The sequence below is a fragment of the Penaeus chinensis genome, chromosome 18 (assembly GCF_019202785.1).
Source record: "Penaeus chinensis breed Huanghai No. 1 chromosome 18, ASM1920278v2, whole genome shotgun sequence".
NCBI classification, from domain to species: Eukaryota; Metazoa; Arthropoda; class Malacostraca; order Decapoda; family Penaeidae; genus Penaeus; species Penaeus chinensis.
Genome location: NC_061836.1, coordinates 24,476,423 through 24,501,422, shown reverse-complemented (window position 1 = coordinate 24,501,422; position 25,000 = coordinate 24,476,423). Strand labels below are relative to the sequence as shown.

At 45.6% G+C, this 25,000-nt stretch overlaps 1 protein-coding gene across 7 annotated transcripts in view; it reads left to right on the top strand.

The window, feature by feature from the left end:
• The window catches only part of LOC125034568, a 285,743-nt gene that overhangs the window by 141,846 nt on the left and 118,897 nt on the right, over positions 1-25,000 (top strand). For 6 of the 7 annotated variants that reach the window (XM_047626460.1, XM_047626459.1, XM_047626458.1 and 3 more), the window contains exons 2-4: positions 1-270; positions 20,738-20,844; positions 24,471-24,520. The exon at positions 1-270 is cut by the window's left edge and continues 114 nt beyond it. In XM_047626460.1, coding sequence (XP_047482416.1) covers positions 1-270; positions 20,738-20,844; positions 24,471-24,520 — 427 coding nt within the window. The remainder of the gene's footprint in view (positions 271-20,737; positions 20,845-24,470; positions 24,521-25,000) is intronic. The other variant, XM_047626464.1, reaches the window with a different exon arrangement.

Below are 25,000 nucleotides of genomic sequence, written 5' to 3'. Positions count from 1 at the left end.
CAGCTGGTGAACCGCATCAAGACGCCGCAGGTCACGGAGGATGACCCGTCGGGCGCCCAGCCGCAGCCGCCCTCGCCCGCGCGCTCCCTGCAGCACGAGCCCCTCCAGCACCAGCTCCAGCAGCACGACGACGACGACCAGGCTGACGGCGCAGGGTCGTCGTCCTCGCAAGCCAGACAACACAGCTCCTCTCAGACGTCGTCGCACTCGTCGTCGCCCGAACACCGGCCGTACGACGACCAGCCCATCTACGTCCCCGGGAGATACAACGTGAGTACGACCATCGCCACGACGCTCCCGAGTTGGGTCGTAGTCGAGACCTTTATGGCCGCCACTGCACTCTGGGTTAGGGAACAGTGTATACTTCAGATTTTTGTTTTTATCTTTCTTTCATGATTCCTGTTTACATGACTTGACTGAGGAGCATGTATAGGCGAGCATTGTTGCTCACGAGTCTAGGTGTAAAGTGTAAGGGAACAGGAAGGGAAGGGACGCCTTTGTGACTGATTGGTAAACATCGAAGGGTGTTGCAGAATCCAACCAGAGGCGGGCGGCGCAGGATTAAGCTTTTGTTGCCGCGTCGGCTCATTGAATAGGAGCCGAAGTGGTAAGCAGGGAGCTGGAAGTGAGGCAAGCATTGGAATGGACAGGCTGGCGCTGGGTTGAGGGCTGGGGGGGAGGGGGGCGGCTGGCGGTGTGGGTTGATAAATGGTGTGTGAACCAGCTCGGTCGATGTTTTCTTCCGCGATGATATTTGCACATTAATTCAGAGCAATATTAATGTACTTCTAGTAATTAATTTGATGTAATTAACTGGAAAATGCACTCCATTATCAGTATTTTGGTGGAAGCCAATGACAGGGAAATTTTAGAAACCGAACATTTGTATTTAAACAAGGACATTTTCAGAACACCATGTGGGGAGTGGGGGTTAGGTCCGTGAAATCCCTGTCGGGGAAAATGGGGAGACAGAAAGGACGTGAAAAGTCCAGGACAAAAAAGAATTTGGAATAATCGTTCTAAAAATGAACACCGCTTAAGCATAACGACCGGGTGTGATATATTCTAAGTGCATCCTCTGGAAAAGAAAATTAGCTTTTCTGAAATGTTGCGCTCAGCATTTTATAAGTGAAGAAAAAGAGGGAACGAGCACAACAGGGATTTGACACTTTTGCAAATGTGCAGACTTAAGGACGTGCCAGGTTGTCTGACGGGTAAATACGAGCGATTGTAAGGATGGCGCGAGGCTGAATGTTGTGTAAACGAGTGTATAAGTATATTTTCGAATAATAGGATCGTATGACAAGTACTTAGTGAAAGAAGCGCAACAGGGAGCCTTTGAATGTTTCACTCAGACCCCTTTATCCATCTCAGCCTCCAGCCCTCCCCCTCCCTGTCTCCCTCCGCCCTTCCCCATCTTGCATCCACAAGATTTCTCGAGAAGTTTAATCTCTTAAAGTGACGGCGAAGAATGTAGCCTCCTGGGGGCGTCAGGACCATCACAAGAACGACGGGGAATGATGGGCGAATTAATGCTCGCGCTCAGCCTCGAGGGTTGGGCAGGCAAGGGATGGGGGCGGGGCGGGAGGGCAGCGGAAAGGAAAGGGGGACTGCGAATGAGAATGTTAATAGAAGAGGGTCAGAAGAATGGATAGGTCTGGGAATAAGCGGAGAGAATAGGAGACGAGACGCGCGGAAACTAGGCGTGTTGGACGAGGCTGAGGAACGTAGAATATGGTACAAGGTTCGGTGTCTTACAGGGGACAGCAAGACGGAATTGGGGAGGATCCGTCATTCAGCCTGGGTAAACTTGGAAGGATTACACACGCACCTTGAGTGGTTGTGCTTTTTTTGAATTAGTTATAATGCCGTTTGTTGACGAAGCCTTGCCTTGTCAGGTAGATTGCCCAGCTGTTGAAGTCGTTTCATTACTGACGACACGCGAGTAGATGAGGGCTAAGATCTTTTTTCCAGAATCTGTCCGTGTTATTAAACAGAAGTGCGAGTTATGAAAGGCATATGTTTACAGAAGCTGCAGCTAATATCATTTGATTTGCCGTTAAGTTTCGTCATTCTGCTTCAAGAAGGCTTTAAACTAAAACTCTTAGAAACACGCACTATCGACGTTTAACAATTAGCTAGGAAGGAACTCAGAGCCTTACTTGCTGCATAAAGTGAAACATGGATATCGCACACCGCAGACTGCGTGCCCTGTCGATATTCGATTGCGATTTGCTCTCGGACAACACAACCACTTCTTAGCCCTTGACCCCCTCACACACACACACCCGAAACGAACTCTGTATAGTGAGGTATGTGCTCATATGGATAGAAGGGAAGAGTAGCTTGAATACATATGTGTGTGTGTGTGTGTGTGTGTGTATGTGTGTGTGTGTGTGTGTGTGTGTGTGTGTGTGTGTGTGTGTGTGTGTGTGTGTGTGTGTGTGTGTGTGTGTGTGTGTGTGTGTATGTGTGTATATGTGTATGTGTGTGTGTGTGTGTGTATGTGTGTGTGTGTGTGTGTGTGTGTGTGTGTGTGTGTGTGTGTGTGTGTGTGTGTGTGTGTGTGTGTGTGTGTGTGTGTTGTATGTGTGTATGTATGTATGTGTGTAATGTATGTATGTGTGTGTGTGTGTGTGTGTGTGTGTGTGTGTGTGTGTATGTGTGTGTGTGTATGTGTGTGTGTGTGTGTGTGTGTGTATAGTGTATACATATGTACATATGTACATATGTATATATGTTTATATGTATATATATAAATATATGTGTATATATAAATATATATATATATTTATATATACACATATATTTATATATATACATATATACATATGTACATATGTACATATGTATACACTATACACACACACACACACACACACACACACACACACACACACACACACACACACACACACACACACACACACATATGCATTCTCGTATCTACCGCAAGTACGATGGTTCTCTTGCATGGATCGCCGAGGAAGAGGCCTGCATTTTCCGTGGGCCGAGGGTTCCGAACGGGGTCCCAGCGCCGGAAGCGACTTCTTCCCAGCGCCAGATTTACAGCCACAGCACTCTCTGCTATTACTTCGATGCGTTGTGTGGCGAGGAAAGCGGCCGTGGTTATACGGGACCGTGGGAGAAATGAGGGCCGGTCTCTACAGCAGCTGAAATGCATGTAGGAAATTTAGCTGCGAAAAACCTTATTTTGGTGTTAGCGATAGAGCGAATGGGGGTATACCGGATTGGGAAATACGGTTACGCCTGGAGTCCCTTTTATGCTTTCGTACACATAAGCAAACAAATATACAGGCACAGGGACTATGTTATAAATGTAACCAAAATACGTGTATTCTCTCAGACTGAAAGTCATGTGGGATGGTTAAATAAATGCTCGCCTGGCCTCGCTAAGACTAGAAGCAAAATAGCTTCGTATGAGAAACTGATGCCCTTTTTTTTTTTCTCTCACTATAGGCTTATCCAACAGGGAGTGCAGCAAATAGGCCTATACGGCACTTAAGCTCATTCGGCACAATTATACGGTATCCTGCTGGGTCTTGAGATCTTATCTTGGTAGGAAGATGATATTAAAGACAGAATTTCCATTGTTCTTAATGTCTCCGAATACGTTACCGTATGTGATGTAAATGAATTAACGTGGTTGACAAGATACGAACGTTCAATGTGATAGAGGTAAGGCAGATCACATCTAGGCAAGTGTGAACGAAAGTAATTTGTTATATAATTGTGACATTTCCCGTTCATATATTGAGGGTCCGATTCGTTCACAGACCCTGTATATACCTTCATTCACTCGCTATTGTTAATATAAGAAGTAACATTATGACGAAGGACGCTTAACCCTCCGAGAGAACGGGCCTCGTCCTCGCACACCCTAGTCACGTCCTAGGGGAAATGCATCTTATATTCCTTGTGTCCACATCTGATGCGCCTGAATTTAATCCCAAAATTAGAGCGGTAATCACATTAGGGGAGTATTACTGTTAAATTTTCGCTGGCCTCCCACACGTGCGCACAACTGCGAGTACTGCTGGCTCTGTTGCAATCTTTGCTGGTGTTTTTGGGCTCGGAAATGTGATATTGACCGTCATACTTACTGAGAGTAGAAATACTGTTAGATGGGATTTTATATTTTTATAGGTATCTGCGTAGAGCTGTTACTGATTTTTGCTTTGTGAGTAATAGTTCATTTCGCATTTTTAAGTTCATTCGTTTATTTGTCTATATTCTTACGGCGGGAACATAACATGAATTACTGTAATATCTCGCTTCGTTCCCCTTCGGTCAGCGGCCGAGCCCCTTCGTGCGGGCGCGGTGATATGTCGAAGGAGGACCTCTAACATGCCAGCGTGAGCGGGGGAGCGCTGATCAACATCAAACACATAAGGGACATCACACAACATCACACAGCACCACACAACCCGTCGTTAAAGCGTGGTAACTATGAACCATGTGTGTGGGCGAGGAAAATATGGGCGCCTGATGTGACGTGGGCGGGAGAGCGCCTGCGAACAAGCGGGTCCTGATTGTGGGCGGCGGCAGAAAGAGTGGGGCTGACCAATTAGTTGATTATTCGCCTGTTTTGTTCCGTCCTCGTGTTCTCGCGTGCGTGCGTGCGTTCGTGCTGGTTTCGTGGATTTGTCGAGAGAATGGGAATGGCGGACGATCCCAGTAGACTTCTTTCAAGTCCGTAAATATTCGAGTTTGTATAACGACGAAAATATTTAAGATATTTTTGCAGCTAATGTGAAAGTTGGCTTTTCACTTCCCGTGACCATCCTCTTGATACCTGCGAGGGATCGACGTGAATCTAAGCTTATTCAAAATGACGGAATATTGTGCCTGGGAATATTGTGCCAGCTCTGCACGTTGTCATAGGGCGGGAAAGAGGGGGGGGGGGGGGATGATGATGGTGATGCTTGCACGAAGAGGCCGAGCGAGGAAGGGGGAAAGAGGAGAAAGGCTAGAGGAGAGGAGAAAGGAGCAAGGAGGGAGGAGAGAGGAGAGGAGAAAGGAGCAGGAAGGGAGGAGAGGAGAAAGGAGCAAGGAGGGAGGAGAGGAGCAAGGAGGGAGGAGAGGAGAAAGGTGCAAGGAGGGAGGTGAGGAGAAAGGAGCAAGGAGGGAGGAGAGGAGCAAGGAGGGAGGAGAGGAGAAAGGTGCAAGGAGGGAGGTGAGGAGAAAGGAGCAAGGAGAGGGAGGAGAGGAGAAAGGAGCAAGGAGAGGGAGGAGAGGAGAAAGGAGCAAGGATCGAAGAGATAGAGAATTTTGAAGAGGAGGGGAGAAATAGGGGAAGAAAATGAATGGTAACGTAAAGGAAGAGGAGAGGTGGGGGAGGGGAGGGAAGAAAAAGGGGGAGGAAGGAAGAGGGGAGAGCAGAAGGGAGAAGTAGGGAGCAGTAAGTATACAAGGAGAGGAAAGTATAGGAGAGGTAAGGGGGAGTGGAAAGAGAGGAGAGCATAAACAAGAAGAAAGAGGATTATGAGGGAAATGAAATGTGAGGCGAGGGCAGAAAGCAGAGAAAGAAGAGGTGAAGAAAAGGGGGGAAGAGAGAGGAGAAGGGAAGAGGAGAAGAGAGAAATAAAGGGGAGGGGAGGGATGAGGGGAAGGAAGAGAGAGAAAAGGTGGTCTCGATTCCCATAGGCGATGGGGGAATGGCTCCTTCAGGTCAAGTAGGAAACTTTCGTAGGCCTGTCTTAAAAGGTCGCAATATCTGGCGTGCTATATTCTCCACTCGCCTTTAGGAATTCTTATCTGTCCACTCGCCTTCTCCAGCCTGCGTCTTGGCGGAAACGTCGGCGTCCCTGTTCATATTGTTGTTCATATTTCCTTTTCCCCTTTATTTTTCTCTTGGCCTCCCCACACAAAAAAAGAAGAACAAAAATTGGCTCTGAGTCTTTGGTGTAGAGATGAGCTCCGCCCTCTGCCCGTGTGAGAGGCTCTCATCAGAGGGTCAGTGGTCCTCGCAGACATATTTACAACGACCCTTTCTTTGCCTAGTGTCCGTTCTTTGTCTTGTGTCCTGTCTTTGTTTCTGTTGGTGACAAAAATGCAGGTAGTGACCAGCGAGGGTCCGGCTATTTTTGTGGTGTTGGAGAGCGAAAGAGGGAGAAGGGCAGGCCGGATAAGGGGGCGGAGGAGGAAACGGGGTTGTGTAGGGGGTTCAATAGCATCCTTAGGAGCCCTTGTAAGACCTTGCGAGGGGTCACTGCTGCTCTCAAACACGAACCTGCTGCCGCTGACCAGGCACGCCCAGACCCGAAATGACGGGAATGCATAATGCGGGAATTATGTATTATAGCTCGACCACCCTGAATAAGAAAGTGTAAAGCTAGTTGGATGACAGCGAATTGCAAATATTTCAGAGTCTACGGTTATCGAGAAACATAATAAGATGAAGATAATGATATTTGCAATGTTAGATTTAAATAATTATATGGCCATAAAATATGACTGATTACATGCATTGGCACTCCATCGTTTTAGCATCCTTGGTTCATGATAATCATGATTTTTGTAATGCTTAGTAAGTGTAGATCCAAAAGGATTTGCGCTCGACTTCTCTGATTAAACATATATGTAAAGAAAATATAAGAAAATAGATCCTTGTCTGCTAATCGACATGGATATAGGATGCTAGATAGGGTTCTCTGCCTATGACACTTGAGGTGGCAGAGAATAGCGCTGTTTGTGTTTTTTGTTGTGTTGACAGCCAGTTTGTTTCATGAAAACTGAGGGTATGATATGTATCCAAAGAAATTCGATTAGCGTAATAAGCGAAGGGTGTGACAAACATGTTGGAAGGAACTCAAGGAGGCGCGTGTCTGGTCCGCTCGGCTTTTCCTGTTTGTGGAAACTAAATGACGACGCTCTTCCTACCTGCACGATATTACCAGTATATACATATAAATATATACATAGATGTATATACATACATGTATTTACATATATATACATATATGTTTATACACACACACACACACACACACACACACACACACACACACACACACACACACACACACACACACACACACACACACACACATATATATATATGTATATATACATATATATACATGTATGTATGTACACACACACACACACACACACACACACACACACACACACACACACACACACACACACACACACACACACACACACATATATATATATATGTATATATACATATATATACATGTATGTATGTACACACACACACACACACACATATATATATATTATATATATGTTATATATATATATATTATATATATATGTTATATATATATTATATATATATATACATATATATATATATATATATATATATATATATATATATATATATATATATAACACACACGCACACGCACACACGCACGCAGGCACACACGCACGCACGCACGTACACACGCGCACACACACACACACGCACACACGCACACACACACACACACACACGCGCACACACACACGCACACACACACGCACACGCACACCCACACGCACACACGCACGCACGCACACGCACACACGCACGCACGCACACGCACACACTCACACACTCACACACACACACACACACACACACACACACACACACACACACACACACACACACACACACACACACACACACACACACACACACACACACACACACACACGCATATACATTTACTCTTGCACGTTCAGCTTACTCGCAGAGAGAGAGGTGAATATCTTACCCCCATGACTAGGCTATAGGGCAGTGATGGCGGCGGCGGAAAAAGCAATTTGGGGTTTTATTGTTTAATAAGTGTAAACAATGCGGGTTTCACCTCCACGCCGAGAATGAATGAACTAGTGTGAGCGAACATGAAGGCGACAAGTGGTTAAGAACGGCAGGATATACACTTCTTAGATTCATTCTCATTCTCACACGCCCCCTTCCCATTTACCTCTTTCCCTAACCGTCCTCGTGCTCACTCTCTCTCTCTCTTCTCTCTCTCTCTCTCTCTCTCTCTCTCTCTCTCTCTCTCTCTCTCTCTCTCTCTCTCTCTCTCTCTCTCTCTCTCTCTCTCTCTCTCTCTCTCTCGCTCCCTTCTTCCCTTCTCCCCTTCTCCTTACCTGCTTCCCTCCCTCCCCCCATCCGTCTTTTTCTTTCTTTTTACCTACCTACCTCCTTTCTCCTTCCACTCTCTCCTTCCCTCCTCCCCACTCTCCCACCTTCCCTCCCTTCCTCCCTCTCTCTCTCTCCCTCCCTCCCTCCCTCCCTCCCTCCCTCCCCCTCCCTCCCTCCCTCCCCCCCTCCCTCCCTCCCTCCCTCCCTCCCTTTCTCCCTTTTTACCGTCTTCACAATCCCCCCCCCCTCATTGTTTTTAATGAAGCCTTTGTAGGAACATTTTTATTACCATCATTTGTTTTAGATAAATAAGATCCACTGAAAAGACGCATATATGATTTTATTGTATCGCCATAAGGTCTTTGTAAATTGTTCTTTTCATATATCCGCTTTGAGAAGTAAAGGATAAAGGGGAAATATTTAATGGTAAATGCAAGGTTGGCTGAAACATTAAAAAAAATCTCTCTGATGGAAAATTTCGTTTCAGCACCACTTGCAATCTTTGAGTGAGGGGAAAGGGAGTTGAGTTTAGGAATGCTTATGAAACAAAAGTTGGGTAATCTAGTCGTACCTGGCCCTCTGACGTGACGTTCAAACCCGCTCGTGCCCTTGGCTGGTGGGACGCGGGCAGGCAAAAGTCGTGCAGTTAAGCAGACTTTTCGTTTTTATTAGTGCAGGAGCGTCAGCGTACCCGACTGATCGCAGATACTTAGATGGAGGGGAGGCATTCAGGTGGGTGGACAGGTAAACAGTTATGCAGGTAGACTGTCAAGAAATCATGCAGGGAGATAGGCAAGCAGGCTTTCAGGTAGAAAGACAAACTACGTGTTTGTCTGTCTGCCTCAAACTAAAAATATGATCTGAAAATGCAACGTTGATGTTCGTCCTTGTACTAGAAATGATAACAGTATCTCTTTGACTCAAATGGAAACGATAATAAAAAAATCTGATTTTAAAATTCATAGTCATATGATTATATATAGCATATACACAATTTATCAGAGAGGCGCACCGCAACAATCCGGCAGAATGAATATGCTTAATTCAGTTATCCGCTGAAAAGAAACTCGGCAACAAGTCACTGCCAGCGCTTGGTTTCCCCCAATGCAGTTGAGTACTAAAAAGGACAGAGATGATCAGGTTTACTTTTCTGATTCACAGGTTTTTAAACAAGCCCAGTCAGGGATTATAGAGTTACACGTACGTCTCGTATGCGCCCTTGATGATGAGAGATGCTGGAGCTTTTTGTTTGTTTTACTTCTTTATCATCACATCATCATCATCCTGGCGTTTATTGTTTATGTAGTTTTTTTTTCGGTTGTTGTCGTTATTATTATTTGAAGTATTTTATTTTACTCTGTTATTTCTTTTTCTTTCTTTTTTTTTCTGACGCCTAGGGTATCACAGCATCATGAGTGGTAGATGTGGATATTCTTTCAGAAAGGGCAAGGGAGTAGTGGGTATGTGTGGGGATAGAACGCGAAAGTATAAGGGAAGCCATATTGGGTAGGGCTCCCAACTCCCATTAAAGTCATACGCGCCTGCGAGATGAAAAGATGCTGCTGGACCAACTAATGAGGCTCCTCTTTGTGTGGTTTTATCTCCCCCCCCTTCTCTCTCTCTCTCTCTCTCTCTCTCTCTCTCTCTCTCTCTCTCTCTCTCTCTCTCTCTCTCTCTCTCTCTCTCTATCTATCTCTCTCCCCCTCCCCCCCCCCCCCTCTCTCTCTCTCTCTCTCTCTCTCTCTCTCTCTCTCTCTCTCTCTCTCTCTCTCTCTCTCTCTCTCTCTCTCTCTCCCTCCCTCCCTCCCTCCCTCCCTCCCTCCCTCCCTCCCCCCTTCCCCCTCATCCTCTCCCCCTTTCACCTTCCTTCCTTGCCTTCCCTACTCCCTCCATACTTCCCTTCCTTCCTCCCTCCCCCCCCCTCCCTACCTCCCTTCCTCCCTCCCTTCCTCCCTCCCTTCCTTCCTTCCTTCCTTCCTTCCTTCCTTCCTTCCTTTCTTCCTTCCTTCTTTCCTTTCTTCTTTCCTTCCTTCCTTCCTTCTTCTCCCCCTCCCTCCCTCAGGTTGGTCGGTCAGTCATTCATTCAGTCAGTCAGTCAGTCAGTCAGTCAGTCAGTCAGTCAGTCAGTCAGTCAGTCAGTCAGCCAGCCAGCCAGCCAGCCAGCCAGCCAGCCAGCCAGCCAGTCAGCCAGCCAGCCAGTCATTCAGCCAGCCAGCCAGCCAGCCAGCCAGTCATTCAGCCAGCCAGCCAGCCAGCCAGCCAGCCAGCCAGCCAGCCAGCCAGCCAGCCAGCCAGCCAGCCAGCCAGCCAGCCAGCCAGCCAGCCGGTTACGTCGGTCGGTTGGTTGTTGGTAGACAGGCACACAGGGAGAGAAACAGTGACAAATATGAAAAATTTATTAGTGAGGATGAATAATCCCACAATGCAAGGTATGACGTAATCAGAAGTACGTAATCCACGGTGCAGATTCCTTCCTTCCTTCCTTCCTTCCTTCCTTCCTTCCTTCTTTCCTTTCTTCTTTCCTTCCTTCCTTCCTTCTTCTCCCCCTCCCTCCCTCAGGTTGGTCGGTCAGTCATTCATTCAGTCAGTCAGTCAGTCAGTCAGTCAGTCAGTCAGTCAGTCAGTCAGTCAGTCAGTCAGCCAGCCAGCCAGCCAGCCAGCCAGCCAGCCAGCCAGCCAGTCATTCAGCCAGCCAGCCAGCCAGCCAGCCAGCCAGCCAGCCAGCCAGCCAGCCAGTCATTCAGCCAGCCAGCCAGCCAGCCAGCCAGCCAGCCAGCCGGTTACGTCGGTCGGTTGGTTGTTGGTAGACAGGCACACAGGGAGAGAAACAGTGACAAATATGAAAAATGTATTAGTGAGGATGAATAATCCCACAATGCAAGGTATGACGTAATCAGAAGTACGTAATCCACGGTGCAGATCGCATATCGAATCGTTGATTACCGATATTGCATTGTGGACTTTTACAGCCGGCAGATAGCAAAAAGAAGCAAGAAGTAGCGGAGAGTAGCCTAGCGGTCGATACAAAAAGAGGAGGAGGAGGAGAGAGTAATAGCCCGGCAGAAGGGAAAAGGAGTGGGGGGGGGGGGGGGTAAGCAGGGAAAGGGGAGCAAGCAATGGGACACATAAACCAGAGATGCTTGCATGACATGTGAGGAGAGCAGCGGCAATGGCCTCTGCAAAAGTATGGCAGCGGAGCGGGCGGGGGAAGGCAGCAATGGCCCGGCGCGGACACTACATTAGGAGGGAGCGAAGATAAGGCATTGCATCCCCGAGCGGCGAAGGGCGAGCATAAAAATCGCACCTGCATGTACCTGCGAGGCCGTGGGCGGCGGTGATGGGGGCGCAGGGATGCAAAAGGGCGGGGAGAGGAAGATGCAGCAGCGGGCGTGGAGCCTGTGGGCGGCGCGGCGCGGTGGCACTTTGTGGAGGCAATACGGGAGCAATTATTGCATGTAAATTTTATGGCAGAGCGGCCAAGACTTCCAGATTACGAGGGATGGACGTTGGCGAGAGAAAACCCGTTCCGACTTGTGATTAATTCTTCCGTGATGATGCATTGTGGAAGGGCGATCGCGTGATGCACGGGGGCGGGGTGAGACGGGCGGGCATGGGCTATGGAGATTTGCCTCTTCACGGCTTTCACGTCTCTTGGTGTCTGCCTCGTCTCAACACTCTCTTTCTGCTTGTGCATGTATGTGTGTGCGTGTGCATGAGTTTGTATGTGTATGTGTATGCGAGCGCGCGCATGTGTGTGTTTGTATATATGTATATATGCGCGTGTGCATGCAGTAAGAGAGGGAAGGAGAAAAACATCGGTGGAGGCGTGCCAGCCGGGGAAGGCGATAACGCTCTCGACCATTTCAGGGACTGGAATATCCCCTCCTTAATAGCCTGCCCTTATATATGTATGTATATATGCATGCATGTATGTATGTATGTATGTATGTATGTATGTATGTATGTATGTATGTATGTATGTATGTATGTATGTATGTACTTATGTATGTATGTGTGTTTGAGTGTATGTTCGTATGCATGTATGCATTAAGACACGCACGCACACACACATACATACGCACACGCACACGCACATACATACGCACACGCACATACATACGCACACGCACACGCACACGCACACGCACATGCACACGCACACGCACACGCACACGCAAACGCACACGCACACGGACACGCACACACACACACACACACACACACACACACACACACACACACACACACACACATACACACACACACACACACACACACACACACACACACACACACTCACTCACTATCACACTCACTATTTTTAATATATGCCCCTTCCTTTTTTCGTTCTTCCCCCGAGTTCTCTTCCCAGCCTCGCTCTTCAATTCCTTTCTCATTTAAATTACTTAATTTAAATCAGGACCATTAGCTTTCAACGCCGCAGATTCCGCACTGAAATAGGCGGAGGTAGAGTGTGTTGTGTGGCTGCAGGATATTTAAGGGGCGGGGAAGGGGAAGGGGAAATGAGGTGGGGGAGAGGAGGGAAGGGAAGGGAAGGGTGAAGAAGGGGAGGGGAGGGGGAGGTTAAGGGTGAGGAAGGGGAGAGGACGGAGTGAGGAAGGGGTGAGGAGGGGAGGGGAGGGGAGGGGAGGGAGGAAGGGGTAGAGGAGAGGAAGGGAAGGAGAGGGAACACGGGGAGAGGAGGGGAGGAGAGGGGAATGACGGAATGATAGGGATGGGAGGGGGGGAAGGATTAGAAGGGGAGGGGGAGTGGAGAGAGGTAAGGAAGAGGGAGGAAGGGGGAAAGAGAGGAAGAGATCGACGGAATGAGATGGGTAGGACGAGGAGTAGGAGGAAAGGGAGGATGGGGGACACGACTTAATAAGAGGGCGGGGGGGACGAGAAAGGGCAGAGAAGAGGATAAAAGGGGTAGGAAGGATAGGATGGAAAGAATAGGAAGAGAAAGAGGGCGAGGAGGGGATAGGGAGAGAGGAGGAACCGTAGTCAGCGGATCCCGGTCTAAAGTCTGTTCATTTGTAATGTAGATTTGAATGCAGCGCGTAACTTTACGAAATTCGTTCTAAGTGATCCGAGAGTTTGCCAGCATCTGCCGGACGTAGATTGCTGCATTCGCGACAAGCAGTGATCGTGGCATGGGAGGAAGGGGGGGGGGTGGAGAAAGGGGAAGGGAGGAGAAACGAGAAGGAAGAGGACAGAATGAAGAGATAAGGGAGAAGAGTGAAGACAGAAAAGAGAAGAGAGAAAGAAAAGAGAAAATAGAGAAGAGGAGAAAAGGGAAAACAGAGGAGAGAGGAAGGGAGAAATGGGAGGAGGGAGAAGGGAAGGGAGAAGGGAAGGAAGAAAAAGGAGGCGAAGGGGAGAAGGGATGGGGGAGGCAGAGGATGCTACGAATAAGCCCGCTGATTCCGTATATCCTTATGATTATTTAAATTGATCTTGTTTTGCGCATTTTTGTTTCTACGTGTTATACGTGGAGGTTTTCAGCGCTGGTTAATTCGTTGCCTGTCTGCTAATTATTGTGTTTGTGCGCACGGTGCTCTCGCTAATATGCTAACGCGCTGAATGTGAACTTCTCTTGTACACACTTTTCGCGCTTCAAAATATGTTTTTTAAGATGTGGGGCTATTCACTGACGCTGTTTAGAAAATGCTCAACTTTTTACTATGATTAAGGCCGTGAAAAAAGTTAATCTCACTGAAAATTAAAGGATCCGGTACACAAAGAAGGAACGAAGGGATGAAAAGAATGTTTTCTGCAGCTGCGTAGGCCTTTGTTCGCTTGCTTATTCCGAGGGCTTACCATTTTGGAAATGAGTAACGGAGAATAATGGCCGCCGGCTGATATTTCCGTTTCAAGTTCGCGACGGTGCTCAGGCGAGCTCCCGATGTGCTTGTACATTACACCTCGTCTAGGAATATGATTTTTGTATTTTTTTGTTTTTCATCTTGGAAAAAATTCTGCTCGAATTTTAAGCAAAATTCGGTGAATGTATGCTCTTCCATTCGGCCTTTATCATCTCCCTACCTTGTGTTTTTTTCTGTCTTATTTATTTAATGATTTTAATGCATAATTCCCCTGCAATTAACCACCTGTAATCTGGTACAGTGTGTGTATGTGTATGGTTTGCAAAATTCGCCATGGTGACAAATGATCGTCATTGCTAAGTAAAAATTGCACTTTTGTTAATTAAGGCGATATTTTCACAAGCCACTCCGTCAAGTAAAATTTCCAGTGGCAGGTTGCGTGGAGGTGGAGTATGCTTCAGCCTGGGATAAAGAGCTGTAGCGTTACTTGTACGTGTAAGGGCTAGCAGGGTAATTAACGAAGGGGACCGGAAGTGCTGCGTGGGAGTGATTTGTGTTGAATGGAGGACGAAAGAAGGAGCGTAGTGCTTGTGAGCAGATACTTCAGTTGGGAACGAAAAGTACGAGAAGGCTTAGATTAAGTAGGAATGACCTAACCTTACTTAACTTTGCTGACTCAGGTCAACTTAACTAACTCAATTCAGCGTAACGTAACGTATCTTAACCTAACCTAAACCTGCTTTCCGTAACCGAACGTGAGTGAATTCGTGTGCATCAGCGAACCAATGTTTGATCCTGGCATTCGTGAGGGACTAACGCAGCCTATCCATCGATCGATCTGCCTAGCTATCTTCTCTATCTTTGGCCACATGTCGACTATCTTCATCGGGCCATCTATACACGCGAAAAGGATTCATAGCCCTGCAACCCCGCCATAACTCTGTGAAACTTTATGGCAACAGATACAACCACCTGATTGCGCTATACAGTCGGCCGAGTATTTTATCACAAACTTTGTGCCAATATAACTAGAACTGATGTGTAAGATATAGCCAACAGATAGAATTTATTATACTTGTTAGTTTATAATAGTTCGCATACACACGAGGCACACACCACGCGCGCGCGCGCGCGCTCTTTTTAATTATTAGCTATATTGTCAAATGTTAGGTTAGAGGTCGATTCGAATCGCAGAGAGGCAGTTCTGTATGGAGGAAGCTCGCGTGTTATCAAGGACGTGACTACGGCCTCACCAGAGGTCACATAACACGTTTTGTTTAGTGTTATCCGGCTGTCGCGCGGAGTGGGGATTGCGGGGTATAAAATCTAAGGTTATATCCTCCGTGTTTCACTATCTCCATAGCGCGGCCACATTTGGCTTGGGTGATGGGATGTTACTTTGCATGAAGACACAGATCGATTATAGATAGCATGCGTATATCTTGTATATGCTTATAGATAAATGGGAACTAAATGGAATATTAAATGGGAAGTTTTCAAGATAAGAGAAACATGTTCATGTAAGGGATTTTGCCTCTCAAGATCATTGCACAAATATAGCAGGTTTACCGAATTTACCTACCCTAAGATAAAATCGAGCGAGCAGAATAAAACTAGGCTTTGGGAGTAAATTGATAATAAATTACAAGAAAAAAATGAAAGAAAAACCAAGCATAACCCACTTTTGGAACCGGAGAGGTATGGCTGTCACCCTATACTCCAAGGCCGAGACGAATGGGCAATTTCGTTTATCTCAGCGGGAATCGGTCCACAAAACACAGCCTCTACGCACGAGACGGCCTTGTAACGTCCCAAGAATGGCTTCTGAGAGTCTGAGATGGGCTCGGGCTCCGGTTATGAGCATTAGCCGGGAGTCCCGCTTGCGTGTGGCGTCCTCGGCGTGTTGATGGAGGCGCCCGGTCGGGGCTCGGTGTGTATAGGGGCTTCACGACGTTTCCGCTCGGGGCCCGGGGCTAACGTGCTTAGTAATGCGGCGGCGAGAGTTGAGAAATGACAGTGATTGACGTGACCCTGTTGCCGGCATCGCACCGATTGAACGAGTGGTACGGTCGGGACGCAGGCTCGGAGGCTGAACGAAAGTTATTGGGGAAGTCGTGCGGTCGTAAATTTATGCGTACATTAAATGATCATTACGGATGCATTGCGCTTTGTACGGGAGGCGAGGATCTATAGCTGAGTGCAATGATACTTGCGCACGCGCGCGTGCACTCACTCACTCACTCACCCACTCACACACACACACACACACACACACACACACACACACACACACACACACACACACACACACACACACACACACACACACACACATATATATATATTGAAATATGTATGTTTTCATTAAACATAAAAGAAATAGAAGGGGTTCACCAGGTTCTCTCTCTCTCTCTCTCTCTCTGTGTGTGTGTGTGTGTGTGTGTGTGTGTGTGTGTGTGTGTGTGTGTGTGTGTGTGTGTGTGTGTAATCACATATATGTATGTATATGTATATACATATATATGTATGCATGTATATGTATGTATGTATAAGTATATATATATATATATATATATATATGCATCTATAACCATAAGTGTATGTATATATACATTTATGCACACACACACACACACACACACACACACACACACACACACACACACACACACACACACACACACACACACACACACACACACACATATTTACATACCCAGTAGTTAGGGAATCTGCTCCCCTGATTAGAATTCTGAAAGATGATCACAACGTGTCGTATGTTTATATGTGTGTTCGTAATTTCGTTGTAACTTTTTAAGTTTATATTCTATGTATATTTGATTTTACTCAGTTAGGATACTCGGAAGCCAGTTTTTGATGCCAGCAAGTGCAGACCCAGAGACGTGTTTCCGACGTTACTCGTGGCTGTAGTAAATCGGTTGTAAGACAGTGTTATCTCGCCCTGGGCAGTAAAATCCCCCGGCTGAATATATTTTAGGATTGCCCCAGTCACGAATCCTCGCAACCAGTCTCTCTCTCTACATATATATATGTATATATAGTTATATATATTCTATATGTATGTAAATATATAAATCCATACACAGATATATATGTATGTGTATATGTATATACATATAAATGTATATATATATAAAGATATATATTTATATATATAAAGATATATATTTATATATATAACGATATATAGATATATAAAGATATATATATATATATATATATATATAAAGATATATATGATTTATACATATGATATATAGATACATATACAGTCTTTATATATATATATATATATATATATATATATGTATATAATCTTTATATGCATAATCATATACACACATATATATATATCTTAAATAGGTATATTTATATATATATATATATATATATATATATATATATATATATATAACAACCTATTTATTTATTAGTTTATATTCTATATATTTGCGTGCTTATATGGATTCTAATATAAGCGGATTATATTCCTGTACGGATAATTCTATTGAATTATAGGAAGGCGATAATTTATTGTAGCAGTGTTGTCTTTCGTCTGTTTTCATAGAGCAGCAGCTTGAAAGCTTTGTAAAGTTGGAGCAAGATTTCTCCAGAGGCAGCTTTTGTTTAGTTTTTATGAATGGGGATCCGTTAATTGTGTTTATTATAAACTATATATAGCCTGAAGACGACCGGTTTAGGGCCTGGTGTTTTAAGTCGTTGCAGTTCATATGTAGTACTATACACTATGGAGATGTATAGCACACACCCATCACGCCGCGGAATGTGGGGAGCTCTCCCTGTATTGTGAAGAAGCTTGTGCGTGGGTTCTCCTTGAGGATTTGTTCAATCGGTCTCGTAACCCCTCCCCCCTCCTCCCTCCCCGTGCGCCAGGAGTCTGTCATTATTTCCAGTATTTTCCTTTTTTTTTCCCTTACCGTCCCCGCACCCTGGCTTCCAAGGAGTCGCTTGCTTAACTCGGCCGGATTCTTAAGTCTGTTTAACTTTCGCTTCGGCTCGGCTCGGCAAACACTCGCTCATCGGACCGGAGGACACTGCCGGTGTGTGCGTTTGCCCGGATGTGGGGGGCGGGGCGGGGGCGGGGGAAGGGACGGAGGAAGGGCTAGGGGGGCGGGGACGCCAATGAGAGCTACATCGGGTTAAAACCTCGTGTCAGCTCAAGTTCAGCGATCGATCTTTTTTATATCCAGCTTCAGTGGATAATAAAAAGTGTGGCGCTCCTTGATGGCCGCTCTTGTGCCCTCATTGTCGCGACCGAGATTATCCTTGGTCGTGTCTCGCGGCGCCGTCGAACTTTGATGCTGGGATTGCTGCGTCGGGGGCTTTGCTGCGCCCTGTGTCGGCTTTATCCTAGGGACGTGGATGCTGCGCCTTATCCCCCCCCCCCCGCCCCCGCCGAGCCCACATCTCTTCCTTCCCTTTCGCCCCTCGCCTCCTTGCTCCTTGCCATCTCACGCCCCTCCCTTCTCGCCCCCGGCCTCCCCCTTGCCTTCTTGCACCCCGCCTACTCCCTCATCAACTCCTTTTCCCTCCCTCCCTCCCTCCCCCAATCGCCACCACAAAATCCTCGTGACTTGTAGATTTAAAAACCCTCTACTCAAATGGACTTCCGGCACGGCTTTCAAACGCGACAGTCGCCTTGGTCTCCCTCTCCTCCTCCTCCTCCCCCATCCCCCTTTAACTCCTTCTCCCCTATCCGGCCCCACCCTCCTTCGTCCTCCTGACTTTCTCTCCCCATCCTCTTCCCCCTCCAATTTATTCTCTTTTCCCCATTCCTTCTTCCCCTTCTACCATTCTTACCCCATCCTGTTTCTCTTCCTGACTTTCCTCCAAGTCCCCATCCCCTCCTTCACTCTTCTCCCCTTCCCCCTTCCTGACTTCCCCTCCTTCTCACCCCCCTCCACCTCCTCCTGCCTTTCCCTTCCCCATCCCTCCTCCCTCCTCCCTCCCCCCTCCCCCTCCCCCTCCAATCTTGCCTTTCCCTCGTTCCTCTCGCGCCCTCACACCCAAACCCCTTAAGCTCTGTTGGGCGTCGTTTTTTGTTTTTGTTTTTTTTTGCTTCTTTTTCCTGAGTCTTCATGGCCGTTGAATATTTTTTAAAAGAAAGAAAAATATTGCATAAGATTCCTATAGCAAGGTTTTTTTTAATTTTTTCTTAGAATAACGGTGTTGAAGAAAAGGGACTTGTAATGGCATGGACACGATGGCGATGATGTAGGAATCGGGGAAAAAGGCGGAGCATAAAGGGATGCGGGGCTGATAGCAAGAGGATTAAGATGAGTTAGGATAATGCAAGGGAAAGATGAGTAGATGAACAGGAGGAGGACAGCAAATGGCACACAGTAAGCGTTAAAGTGACAGCAACCATATTAATAGAATCAATATCAATATGAGCACACACGCGGTAATGTGTGTACAAAGATGAAATGTAACGCGGCCACAGTAAGGAAGGACCACTTAATCGTGACGGTTTTGAATCCGACATTAAAATCAAAATGGAGGAGTCTGGTCTGACTCACATTATCATGATTTAAGGTTTCGTTTCAGTCCCACTATCACTTGAAACGATTTTTGTTCAAGTGTAAATCAAATCAGCAATAGTACTACAGCAGTACCTGTAGTAACCAGCACTATCAGAAAGTTTCGTGTTGAGCAGCAGGCCTTTATCAGTTTCAGAAGAAATATCTGCAATACACGAGTTAGAGCATTGGCATTAGGAGCAGCCCTGGCAGCAGCAGCGAAGAGCGCCGGAGGGCAGGCCACTTGCGCTCCCCGGGATCACGCGCGTCACAAGCCGACTCGACGATAATGGGAATGAAATTGCAGTACTTGCCTGTGCAAGGCTCCGCGGCTCAAAACGGAATCATGGCAACATTCTGGTCGTGTGCGCGCTCGTTTTGCTTTCCTGAATTCCCCCTATAGCTGTTCCGCGGTTTTGCACCCCGCTGTCTTCTTTCTCTTGAACTTTCTAATTCCTTCCTCTTTTGTCTCCCCTCTCTCATTTTTTCCTCCCGACTCGTTGTATCATCTGCCCCGGCCCCACTCACCTCCCCTCCACCCTTCCCTTCCGCCCTTTGCTCTGGACCCTCTTTTCCCCTCACATTCGGCCTATCTGTGGCTTTGCGCTATAAACTATGAGTGTTATTGAATTGCATTCTCTTGGGGTTGTTTCTCGTATTTATTCCTATTCCTAGTTACACCCTTCCAGTCTTTTCCGCGCCGAGTCTTACTTTCATGATTATTTTTATGAAGCGAAGATGGGTGTCCTGGCACCTACCTGAAAACCGGGGAGTCGCCCGTAAACTTTAACACACTTGGTAATGTTTGAGGGGCATTTTAGGGAGAATAATGAGGTGGAATCATTTGCTTTAATGCTTCAGCTCACTGGGCGAAATTGCCAAATGAAGCGCGTGGGTAACGCTTAATCCTTCTGATGAAGTGTGCTTTATGCTGTACCTTACTCTGGGTCTATGCTGCGTCATTTCAGCGATGTTTTCAGCCTGTTGCAAGTATTGTTCAGTCGACACTTACCTCAATAAGCTGGAGTGCAACGAGTCGAACACGAGTGTCTTCCCTTCGAAGGAGCATGACGTTTTATTGTGTTCTGGGTTAGCCTCCTCCTCCGTTACGACCTGTCCGTTAACGAGCCACTTGTGAACACCCTGGTTGGTAACGAGCGCCATGTTAATGACACTCATGAAAACGACCTTGTTAACGACCATCTTATCTCTTTCAGCCGTCGAGTTGTCTGTCGGACGCAGAGGAGGATCAAATCTACGGCTACACGGGCGGCTTCCGGGGCGGCGGGGGGGTGCGCCCCCCTCTCTTTCCGCATAACCAAGGGTAAGTAGAGCGACGGCGGTGAGAACGGGCGTGAGTGTGGGTGAGAGTGAGAGTGCGAGTGGGGCTGTCAGAGTGAAGGAGAATGTGCGTGCGTGCGTGCGTGCGTACGTGCGTGTGTGCGTGCGTGCGTGCGTGCGTGCGTGCGTGCGTGCGTGTGCGTGTGTGCGTGTGTGCGTGTGTGCGTGTGTGTGTGTGTGTGTGTGTGTGTGTGTGTGTGTGTGTGTGTGTGTGTGTGTGTGTGTGTGTGTGTGTGTGTGTGTTTGTGCGCGCGCGCATTGTGTATATAGAGTATATATATGATGTATATGTAGTATATGTAATATATATATATAGTATAAGAATATGAAATATATTTGTTTATATATATATAAAGTATACATATATGTATGTATGTGTATATACATATATATACACAAATACACACAAATACACAATTATACACAAATACACAAATACACACATACACACATACACGTGTGTGTGTATATAATAATATGTGTAATATATATATATATATATATAAATACATGTATTTATTCATATATACACGTATATTTATATATATATAGAATATATACATCTCTCTCTATTACTCTCTCTCTCTCTCTCCCTCCCTCTCTCTCTCTCTCCCTCCCTCCCTCCCTCCCTCCCTCCCTCCCTCCCTCCCTCCCTCCCTCCCTCCCTCCCTCCCTCCTCTCTCTCTCTCTCTCTCTCTCTCTCTCTCTCTCTCTCTCTCTCTCTCTCTCTCTCTCTCTCTTCCCTCTCTTCCTCTCTTTCCCTCTCTTTCCCTCTCTTTCCCTCTCTTTCCCTCTCTTTCCCTCTCTCTCTCTCTCTCTCTCTCTCTCTCTCTCTCTCTCTCTCTCTCTCTCTCTCTCTCTCTCTCTCTATATATATATATATATATATATATATATATATACTCATTAATATATTTGTATATATATGTAAAAATGGATATAGATATGTATATATGAAATATATATGTATATAAATGAAAATAATAGTGTATGTGTGCGTGTGCGTGTTTGTTTGTATTTATGTGTATATATAAATACATATGCATGTATACATATACATGAATACATATAGATGTGTGTATATATATACACATTTATATATACACACGTACATATGTATAAGCATATATACACACGTACATATGTATATGCATATATACATATGTATATGTATATATATACATATATGTGTATATATACACATCTATATAAATGCATATATATATGTATGTATATATAGACATATATATATGTAGACATGTATATTAATACATATTCATACATATATGTGTGTATTCATATATATGTATGTATTAACATATATATGTATATGTATTAACATATATATGTATATATATTATCATATATGTATACATTAATGTATATACAGGTATATATACACACATGTATATATACATTGTATATATATACACATATATGTGTATGAATATACACATATATGTGTATATATACATATTGATATACATATATGTGTGTTTATACATTTATATATCTATAAATATATATATATATATATATATATACTTACGTATTTATTTGAAGGTATACATGTATATGTGTATATATATACATACAAGTATATATACATACATATATATATATACATATAAATATGTATGTGTGTGTGTGTGTGTGTGTGTGTGTGTGTGTGTGTGTATGTGTGTGTGTGTGTATGTGTGTGTGTGTGTGTGTGTGTGTGTGTGTGTGTGTGTGTGTGTGTGTGTGTGTGCGTGAGTGTGTGAGTGTGAAAGACTATGTGTGTTATATCTGTCTTAGGCAAGGGCGAGTATAATAAACACCTGCGTGAAAATGACTTTTAGGGTTTTAAAAGGGCGCAGGAACATTGTACCTTTATATCGTAATAAGAAGTACAAAGCTATTCTGAAATAATATTCTCCGGAATATCAAAGACCACCTTACTGAAAATGATCATCAACTGTTCGAAAATTGACGTTCAAGCACGCAGGTAAGCAGGTAGGCGGGCAGACAGGCAAACAAACGGATAGATAAGCAGGCAGACAGACAGACACAGACGGACAGGCAGCCTGACAGTAATACGCAGGGCCTGGCCCATTATTTTAATGAACCCCGCGGAGCGCCCGGAGAGCAAAGCGCCGGGGCATTGATCAAATGAAAGGTCGTTTTGCCGTCTTAAGTGTACAGCCCGCGATTAGATGATCATTGTGAGGGCGCGCAATGGCTTCTGCGTATAATTGCTGGGCTTTTCCCTCATGCGCCAGTGGGTCACTTTTCTTGGCCACGATGTAATATTCATATTTGTCTACTTGTGGTTTTCACTCGAATTGTTTTCGCTTAACGATTTTGATAATCAGAGTCATTTTAACGGAAAGGAAAACTTGTTTGCCGGTTTAAGAAATGTTCCTGGAGCGCTGGTCGAGGAGGTCCTCGGGAGGTCGCGCTCGCGCACTCACCCGGAAAATCGTGGTATTCAGGGCCTCGCTGTCTTGAGACGCTGAGGGCCCGTGTGCGTGCGTGAGCGCGCGCCCGCGTATTCCATTGAGCGGTTTCTTAGGTTTTTCATTTGTTTTTGTTTTCCTGTTTTTTCTCCGCGTCCTAGTCGTCTGGTTGATTGTATGGGAAGTTTTTCTCTTTGGCGGAGCTAGGAAAACGGGGGCTTCTTTTATTTACTAATTTACTTGTAAATGAATAAATAAATTAACGCGTACACACACACACACACACACACATACTCACACACTTACACAAACGCAAAGACACACACACTCAAACTCACACAGGCACACACAGACACAGACACATAGACACACACTTAGATACACGCTCACACAATCACTCACTCACTCACCCACTTACTCCTTCACACTCACTTATTCACACATATACTTGTCGACATATGTAATACATAAGTACAGGGACTAGCCCAGTGATTAACGAAATTCGTAGCGTAAGAAGGGGAGAAGGCAGGAAGGAGTTTACGAGCTTATATCTTTTAGGTGATGTATGATCAAGAAAGATGTTGTTTCTTGAGACTAAATTCAATAGATAATAGAGTCTACGCTGATCCCATTGACCGGGAACGTGCTGACGCAGAGGAGAAAAAAAGTGGACGACCATTAAACATCCCTTTTCCGTTATTACTTTAAGGCTGGCTTCACACCTTCCTCGTAGAAATCGTGCGGCATTTTTTGACGAAAAGCATGATTATTTATGTATATTGCCGAGTGTTTTGCTCTAGAATGTGCAAGTAATGAGAGTAGCTTCGTCGTTTTTCCTGTTTGGGATTGGCGAGGTTAATGAGGTAGTCCTGACTGAGTCATATCTAGAAATCTGATTAAAAAAATGCGTTTATTTATGCCTAGGTGAATGAAAAAATAGGCCACATGATTTGTATGCTGGGATTTGTTTTATCATTAGCGTCGGTATTGTTAGATGCTTTCGTACGTGAATGTTTGAGGTCATGTGAAAGTCTGGATTTGGTGTAGAAACTTCATGACATATGAGAGAACTTCTTCCATTTATGCTGGCTTATAACGTCCGTAGTGCACTCGTCTAACAGTAAGGTTGTTCATAACAAGTGACCACTAAACTTTGTCTTCTTTTTTACAGATGTTTGAATCCGAGATCTGCCCTCATCTACGAGCTTCCACCAGTAGGAGGTGAGTCGAGCAAGCAAGAGTTCACATACACAAAGTTAAACTCGTTTGTTAAGTAATGGCCGCAGTCAACAGGTTAAAATATTTGCGTCGTTGTGCCGTGTCTCATGCAATAAGCCTAAGTAGAAAGAATAGTTAGACACTGTTGGGAAATATGCCTAGTGTGACCCCAGGAAAAGGGAATGACTCGTGCAATAAAGTGAGCATGACACAAGTAAACGTCTGGCGAGCATGAAGGTTTGTGTGTATAAAAGTTAGGGTCAACGAGACACCTGGGAGTCGGCCGGGCCCTGTAATGAGGTCGAGGAGAGCGAGGGAAGAGCCACTGAGAGAAAGGGAGAGGGAGAGGGAGGAGAAGGAGAAGGAGAAGGAGAAGGAGAAGGAAAATTAGAAGAAGAAGGAGAAAGGAGAGGGAGAGGGAAAGGGAAAAATAAAAGGAAGAGGAAGAGGAGGCGGAGGAGGAAGAGGAAGTGGAGAAGAGTA